This window comes from Quercus lobata, chromosome 10 (assembly GCF_001633185.2).
Source record: "Quercus lobata isolate SW786 chromosome 10, ValleyOak3.0 Primary Assembly, whole genome shotgun sequence".
NCBI lineage: Eukaryota > Viridiplantae > Streptophyta > Magnoliopsida > Fagales > Fagaceae > Quercus > Quercus lobata.
In genome coordinates, this window is record NC_044913.1 from 37,839,619 (window position 1) to 37,848,225 (window position 8,607).

General features: G+C 36.9%; 2 protein-coding genes across 2 annotated transcripts; one reads left to right on the forward strand and one right to left on the reverse strand.

Moving 5' to 3' along the window:
• Positions 1-770: 770 nt before the first annotated feature.
• LOC115965866 (peroxidase 47-like) lies at positions 771-2,450 on the reverse strand. The gene is made up of 4 exons (XM_031085158.1): positions 2,120-2,450; positions 1,792-1,980; positions 1,521-1,683; positions 771-1,205 (listed from the first exon to the last, which is right to left on the reverse strand). Exons 1-4 carry the CDS (start codon positions 2,384-2,386, stop codon positions 823-825), a joined length of 1,002 nt encoding a protein of 333 aa, XP_030941018.1. The 5' UTR covers positions 2,387-2,450; the 3' UTR covers positions 771-822.
• A 4,773-nt stretch (positions 2,451-7,223) lies between these two features.
• LOC115964704 lies at positions 7,224-7,921 on the forward strand. Its single transcript, XM_031083965.1, has 2 exons — positions 7,224-7,687; positions 7,783-7,921. The coding sequence occupies exons 1-2, from the start codon at positions 7,224-7,226 to the stop codon at positions 7,919-7,921; spliced, it is 603 nt and encodes a 200-aa protein (XP_030939825.1).
• The last annotated feature ends 686 nt before the right edge of the window (positions 7,922-8,607 follow it).

The following is an 8,607-nucleotide window of genomic DNA, read 5'->3' on the forward strand; positions in this document are numbered from 1 at the left end:
ATTAAATTTACACCAAAGAAGGAGGAAGTAAAAAGAACTATTGACGAGATGTTTACAAACATCTTCTATTAATTTCAAGGTCGTATATTATTTTCCTATTTGAATAGAATTAGAAGTGGGAGGGGAGAATAAGTTTTTTTTTTTTTTTTTTTTTTTTTTTTTTTCATTAAGTGGAAAATGATTATTAAGGAGAGAGAGGTGGTGGATGTGGGGGAATTTAATTAAAATGAGTTGACTTGTCAAATAATAATTATATATTAATGATGTGAAAACTAGTCTTTTGCTGGCTGCTAGATTTAATGAAAATGAATGGTCTAAAATGGGTGTAACTATAGTCAAGTTATATCAGGTGTAACTTGAACTCATCTTTTATATATATATATATATATATATATAAACCTCAATAATCCACTCAATTCCAAAAAAAGGAATGACAAAATCTTTAAATTTATATTCATTTATTTTTTTACACAAAAATCGACAGGTACAAAATTCCAGTAAACTAAAACACTGGCTGCCAAGGACGAGCAATTGTTTCAATCTACAGGAACACAAAGCACACTTAGGTAAGGGCCATTATCACACATTTATCTATTAACAGAACTTTCCACTCGTACAGGCTAAAGAAAAAGAAAAATGCTTGTCCGTTCGGTATATCGTTGCTTTTTTGTAGTTTATTTGTCAAATTATATGAGGCAAAACCATAAAAATTAACTTATGTTTTAAAAAAGAAGAAGCTAGTTTTGGAGTTTTTTTTTTTTTTTAAAAAATTTGAAAACTATTTTGCCAAACAAACTAAAGTCTTGATGGAAAACTTTAGTATCAATTAATTTTATAGCAATCTTGTCGTACTTCGCCTTGTGAACGTTGTTTAACATTAAGCATACTCATTTTCACCATTGCCCGTTTAAAATCAGAGAAGAACATGACTTTGTTGGATGCATAGCTATCCACGATTCCTTTAGTTTCTGCGGACGCATATAAGGTTTGATCGGAATCGAGCACTCCGGATTTACATTGCAATGCACGATAGTAAAGATTATCGAAAGTATTTCTTGTTTCATCAAAGGGTTGCTCTGCAGTATCACTAGCGCTGCATGTTGTGAATAATGTCTTTGCAAAGTCTGCATTTAAATTTGCATCCAAGCCCCCGACTAATCGGTTTTTAAATGATGAGCACCTTGCCACTCCTAGTGTATGTGCGCCTGCAAGCCAAGATCACAAAAATTAGATTACAAGCAGCTTTCAAATGAGTGTGCACAAAAATTTTGTCTGCAGGAACAAGAAACTTGTAAGTTGTAACATGTTCCTAATAATAATTACACTAATCTTGGCATGAGGGAGAAGAAATGTGTAACATAATCATAAAAATTAATCATTCATTCAAGTCATGAGTTTTATAACTAAACTGACATATCTTAATATTTCATATGAAGATATCTAGGGTTTAAAGTTACCTTTTGTCAATGTAACTATTGAATTTATCAAATATATATATTCAAAACTTGTAACATATTTACCCGAAAGAGCCACCATTTCTTGGGCACTAAAACCATGCTGCCCAAACAAGTTAATGAGCTGAGAGGCATTGAAGGTTGGTGCAGGAAGGTTGATTGTGTCTTCTATTTTAGACCTCGTACCATCCATTCTTCCCTTAGGTATGTCATAAAGAGGACCCCCGGCCTTTAAAATTAATCAATAACACCATTACAATTTTGATCTCAATCATTACAATGAAGATGACAAAATATATATATTCACTTTTAAATTAACATTTGGTTATTTGGTTACCTTGCATACTGCATCTCTGGCAGCCATTGCAAGAATATCAGCACATGAGACTATGCCAGGGCATTGTTTTTCAAGTTCCTCTTTTATTTCATCAATAAGTTCAAATCCCCGCAAGCTCAAATTTGCTGGGGAGTCTCTCTCTGCTTTGTTTTGCTTTGTTGAATTAAGGAGAACCGACCCGTCACATCCCTACTTAATTGAACAAATTAAAAATTCGTCGATCAAGAAAGTATAAACAAATTAATCTTTTTATTAATTTAAAAAGAAAATAACCAAGCCTAAAAAGACAATCTTTTGAGAGAGAGAGAGAGAGAGAGAGAGAGAGCACCTCTATGAAACAATCATGGAAATGCAATCTAACAAGGCTGGCTGCTAGGGTAGGATCAGCTTGCAAAGCTTTGATAACTTTAATTTTCACAATTAGTTCAGCTAATGGGCACCTGAGCAGATAATATTCCATGCTCAAACCATCTACTACTCCAAATCTGAAACCATTTACTACATCAAATCTAAAACCATCTACTACTTCAAATCTAAAACCATGCACAATCATCTCCATTAGTAAAATTAAACCAAGAATTTTGCCAATAACCATCTTTACTAAACTTAAAGATCTGATTAGAATACTTTAAAGCGTAATAATAAGGTAGCTAAAACGAAAGAAGTATGGAAAATGAGGCTGAGAGAAAAAGGAAAATCTTAATATATAGTGGAGTTTGTAGCATATGAAGGGTGGTGAGCAAGAAATTCTATATATAATTAAAAATGATTGGAAGGAGTTTCCCCCAAAAAATTGTATGGAAAAGAAAAGGTTGAAGATAATATGTGGTTTCTCGTTCATCATGTTCTCCTCCAAATGGTCAATCTAATTATAGCTAGTATTGCATGTCTAGTTCGACACGTAACAAATTAATTCACGATTAGTGATTATATTAATCCTGTATGAGCCAAATCATCCATTAAATTCATGCATGTTTTTGCAACACTAAATATTTGGAAATGTTTACAAGTGGAATATTATTAGGCAATTTTAAAGAAAATAACACTTTTGGCTACGTAAGATTTTAAGGTAAGGGTGTTCTCTCTTATGAGTTATGACCACATTTTATAAAGAATTATATCTGAACGCAAAATATTTCCAACAATAAGGGGGAATTTCAACCATCTCATGAAAAGAGATCAAAAGTAAGATAATAGGGTGCACCTACGAGCATAGAAATTTTCTTGCATTGCCTAAATTTAGGGTTTGACTTACCTCCAGTACTTTTTTTAATTGGAATCTCCTTTTATTTTAATGAGAAACTGTCACATCACCCACTAACTAAATAAAAAGTGGTGATTAAAACTCACCACCACTTATCATTGTATATTTAAAATAACAAGAAATGTCCAGTTAAAAAATTACTGAAGGTAAGCCAAACCTCTAAATTTATTAGTAACTTAATTAATACTCCTACAAGCCTAAATCTTTCATCTACTTTTTTTTAATAGAATTTTTTTTAATTTAAATTTTTATCTATGGTTAGAACTTAGAACTTTACATAATCTACATTCTACCCCACCCCCTTCCCCCGGGCTACTACTCGAAACTGGGAGCCCCATTATCCCCAAAGCCTAATAGACAAGTGTGTTGGATTTTATTAAGGGGAAATTGCAATTTACCCACCTATGGTTTGACCCGTTTTAACAATGCCTACCTGTGGTTTAAAAGTTGTCACTTAACCCACCTAAGGTGGGCTCTGTTAGACCCTCGTTACCCACCTCTGCCATTTTCGTTAGAAAATCTCATTTACTATATAAGCCAAAATTAGAACACAATTAGAACCCTAAAAAAGAACCCTCTACCCTTTCCCCCTCTCTACCTTCGAACCTTCAAAAATCCCCAAACCTATAATCCCTTTCTCTCTTTACTTTGATTGCCAAAGCTTAATCCCCGAACACTTGCAAGCAAGGAGGAGGTGTGCTGAAGCTGAAGCTTGGGTTTTCCTCTATATCAAGTATGAAATGAGTTTCTAGGGTTTACCATTGTTGTGTTTATTCTTTTTCAATGTGTAACGATTGATGAAGGTGATTCGGATTAAAGTTTTTCTGTCATAAAATTAGTGGTTTACCATTGTTGGGTTTTTTTTTCTTTTATAGTTGACATTGATGACTATGGTCCATAGGAATATTTTGGTTAGATGCATCTTTAGGTTGTTTGTGGTCCCATGGACATAAATTGTTTAGTTGGTTGTGTTTCTTGTCTCTGACCCTACGTTACTTGGTGTGTGCAACTGAAATTATTTTACTTTTGTCATTGTTGCTCTTTATGCGTGTGTTGGCTATGTATTTAATTACTGTTGTTTGTGCATGTGTTTTAACTCCTGCAGATGGCTGCTGAAATTTGTTTTGATTTTACCATTCACCATAGTGGGAATTTTGAGTGGAATCCTAGTTTAGAGTATGTAGGTGGTGAGGTATCTACAATGGCTAATGTTGATCCAGATCTACTAAGTCATTTTGAGATACAAGACATTTGTGCTGAGGCTGGGGGACCCATTAACAGTAAGATTTATTATTTAATACTTGGTGGTGACTTAGAGCAAGGGTTAAGGTTAATTAATTCAGATGATGATGTGACCTACATGTGTGAACTACATGCTGAATGGCCTACAAATGAAATCACACTTTATGTAGAACCTGAAGTTGAACCAATTGCTATTGAAGAACCTATAGTTGAACCAAATCAACCAGTTGCAGTAGACTAGTCATAGGAAATAAATGATGAAGATGATGATACTAATTGTGAGGAGGTGACCAATACTGTTAGATCATCTGTGGTTGACCAAAATGATGTTAGTGCAAAACCTGTTGAGGGTTTAAGGGATGGCAGTTGTGGTGGAGCTGTGCATGTGGATGACCATGCTACCCATGGACAAATTGTTGGTAGTGATCAAGCTATTCATGTGGATGAACCTGATTGGCTAGATGAAGGGTATGAAGGACCAGATTATCCTGATGACATATTTGGTGCTTAGAACAATGAGGTGCCCAATATGAGAGAGCATGAAAAAGATACTGAAAATGTAAACGAGGGAGATGGTGTGAAAGAGCCAGTTACAGATAATGGGGAGAGATCAGAAGCTGCTGCTAGTGATCAAGCTGCTGCAAGTGATCAAGCTGGTGATAATAATGATTGGGCTGAAAAAGCTCTTGATGATGATGACACTAGGAGCATAAATAGTTCAGAGGATTAGGATGAAAGGGTGAGATGTCCAGAGTTTAATGAGAAGACTGGCATGAGTAACCCAGAGTTATGCAAGGGTATGAAGTTCCCAAATGGGAAGGTGTTTAGGGTGCCCTGAGGGAATATGCAGTGAGGAAGCCTGTGGGCATTAAGTTCAAGCTTAATGAGAAGACCAAAGTTTCTGTCCACTGCAAGTATGAATGTGGTTAAAGGGTATATGCATCACAGATTGCAAGGGAGTTAACCTTCCAGCTAAAGACCATGGTTCCAACTTGTACATGTGGGAGGACATTCAAGCATAGCCAGGTCACTTCTACATATGTGGCTAGGAAATACTTGGATGATTTCAACAAAAACCCTAATTGGGTAGTTTCTGGTGTGAAGCATCGAGTTATACAGGATGTGTATGTGGACTTGAGCATAAATCAAGCATACAGAACTAAGAGGAAAGCTAGAGAGTTTATACTAGGTGATGAGAGGTTGCAGTATGGGAAGCTTAGGGACTATGCAGAGATGATAAGAGTAACTGATGTAGGGAGTAAGGTGATTTTGCAAACTGAGATTACTGAGTCTAACACACAACCCAAGTTCAAGAGGATGTATGTGAGATACAATGCACAAAAAGTTGGATTCTTGGGGGGGTGCAGACCACTTGTAGGATTATATATTATCAGCAACTGCAAGAGATGAGAATGACAATATTTTCCCTGTTGCATTAGGTGTAGTTAAGCAAGAAAACAAGGATTCTTGGGTGTGTTTTTTACAGACATTTGCAGATGATATTGGGAGGCCAGATGAGCTGAATCTGGTGTTCATTTCAGATAGGCAGAAGGTAATACAATAATTCACTTGTTTTTTGATACTGTTGTTTGTTCTTAATCATTACATTTATGCTTTTTGAAAGTTTTGTTTTTTTTCTTAGGCAGATGGTGTTCATTTTTTGTTTTTTGGATGTTTTTTGATTGTATTTATGATAACCAGGGATTGATACCTACCATGGAGATGTTGTTTCCAACAGTTGAACATAGATTTTGTGTGAAGCATATTTACAACAACTTTAAGTTAAACTTCAAGGGTTTAGAATTGAAGGCTGTATTATGGAGGTGTGCTGCAGCAACAACAGTTAGGGAGTTTGAGAAGAGAATGTAAGATATGAAGGAATTGGACAAAGAAGCATGGGAGTATCTAGCAGACATCCAACCAACCCAATGGACCAAGTCACATTTCACTCCAAGGGCCATCTCTGATTGTTATGTGAACAATCTTAGTGAGTCATTTAATTCTATGATACTAGAAGCTAGGGATAAGCCTATCATTGCCATGCTAGAGTAGATTAGGGTTAGGTTGATGACTAAAACGTACAGTAAGAGGTCTGGGATTGAAAAATTAACTAGTGACATATGTCCAAACATAGTGTAGAAGCTTGAGCAGTTGAAAGTTGATTCTAAGTCATTTTCTGCTATTCCATCAGGATGCTATATATATGAGGTTGATAATGAGTATGAGAGGCATGTGCTTACAAGAAAGTGTTGTACTTGTAGAGTTTGGGATTTGACAAGAATCCCATGTAAGCATGGTGTTACAGCAATCTATAAGAACCTGGAGAGACCTGAGGATTATGTGCATGCATGCTTTAGAAAGGATGCCTATGTGGCTGCATATAAGGAGATGATTACCCCACTGCCTGGCCAAGATGAATGGGTTGAAACCAACCTTCCTGCCCCTATTGCTCCAATTGTGTACAAGCCTGTAGGCTGGCCACCAATGAAAAGGAAGAAAGATGCAGATGAGCCAAACAACCCATACAAAGTTTCTAGGTCATATAGACCTATAAAATGTGGGTTTTGACATCAGGAGGGGCATAATTCAAGGAGGTGTAAGGTTAGAATAACTGGTGAGACACCATGGCAAAGGAGGTAGAGACTTAAGAGGCAAAAAAATTTTGTAAGTAAAGCAAGAATTTGTTCACTATGACAATTATATTACAAATCTATTTCTGATGCAAGACAATTCTGTTTGTAGGGACAAGGAATAAGCAGCCAGGCAGGCAACTAGCCAGCTAGCCAACCAGCCAGCCAGTCAGCCACCTAGGCAACCACCAAGGAGGTTTGCAAGGCAACCACCCTAGTTTGCCAACCAGGCAGGCAGGTAGGCAGGCAGGCAGGCAGCCAACCAGCTAGCCAGCCAGCTACCTAGGTAACCACCAATGAGGTTTGTAAGGCAGCCAACCACTCAGGCAGCTAACCAGGCAACCAATGAGCAAGCAAGGCAGTCAGCAAAATTAGCAAACAAGAAGGCCAACCAAGCAACCACCATTCAAGCAAGGCAGCCACCTAGATCTACAAGCAAGGCAGCCAACCAGCAAGCAAGGCACCCACCTGGACCAGTAAACAAGAAGGTCAAGCAGACAACCAATCAACTAACAAGTGGGGTAGCTAGCCATTCAACAAGAAAGCCAACCACCCATCAAGCAAGTCAACAAGTCAACCAGCCACAAAAGCAGCCACTGAGGCAGCCAACTGAAACATCTGTTTCAGCTTCAAGCAGACCACCACCATCTGCAGCAGATTCAAGCAGGCCACCAGCAAGTAAAGCACCCACAACTCAATGGTTCCAGCCCATCTCTTGTACTCCTAAGGAAACATGGGACACAAGAAACCTCTATCTCAGGTATATATACAAACACAAACACCACCCTTTATACTTACATAAAACACTAGATTAGATCTTGATATGGAGTTTCTATATATTTTACAGCCTCGAAGGGGGTTGGTACCACCAAGGGTAGTTGGGAGCAGTCATCTATTCTCATATGGGAGAGGAGGTGGAATAAGAGTTGAGACATCTGGTGCAATGTTCTCAACAGGCAAGGGCAAAGGCAAGGACAAGGTCTTTGGGAAATGAAGATTGGAGAATGTGGAAGCAACAACTTTACTTTACTTTTTTTTTTTGTTATTGTGCTTGTTTGATAGTGGCATGTCACCACTTTTTTGTTTTTTTGCTATTGTGCAGAACTTCATACTGTAAAGTTATTTTGTTATTGTCTTAGTGGGGACAGAACCACTTATTATGTAGAATTAATATGGCAGTGTTTAGCCATTAATGTTAGGTGGAGTCCACTTGTTTTTGAACAATGCTTATTATATATAGTATTGAATGGTACTCTTGGTTAGATGAAATTTGTTAGTGTTTAGCCATTAATGTTAGATGAAATTTGGCAGTTTTTGAACAATGCTTATTAATATATATGTATGGAATTGTCTTACTTGAAAACATACTTCTTTATGCTTCTTCAATTGATGTAAACAGAATCTTGTGGGGTGCATGTCCTTGCCTACCTAATTGATGTACAACATACACAATCTTTATAAAGAACAGGTTGCATACCCTATTCAAATTACAAGAACACATTACATAAATAACATATTACAGGGCATCATTACAGGGCATCATTACAGGGCAACATGCTCTATTCAAATTACAAGAACACATTATAGGACAGCATGCTCTATTCAAATTACAAGATCACATTACATAAAGAACACATTACAAGGCAGCATTATACATTACATAAACAAGGCAGCATGCTT

Excerpts from the sequence above, each read along its gene's own strand:
- LOC115965866 (XM_031085158.1), bottom strand. The coding sequence starts at position 2,386 with ATGGTTATTGGCAAAATTCTTGGTTTAATTTTACTAATGGAGATGATT. Across the intron at positions 1,684-1,791 it reads CCAGAGATGCAGTATGCAAG|GCCGGGGGTCCTCTTTATGA; the intron begins GTAACCAAATAA and ends TTAATTTTAAAG. Across the intron at positions 1,206-1,520 it reads AGAAATGGTGGCTCTTTCGG|GCGCACATACACTAGGAGTG; the intron begins GTAAATATGTTA and ends CTTGGCTTGCAG.
- LOC115964704 (XM_031083965.1), top strand. The coding sequence starts at position 7,224 with ATGAGGTTTGTAAGGCAGCCAACCACTCAGGCAGCTAACCAGGCAACC. Across the intron at positions 7,688-7,782 it reads ACAAGAAACCTCTATCTCAG|GGGGTTGGTACCACCAAGGG; the intron begins GTATATATACAA and ends ACAGCCTCGAAG.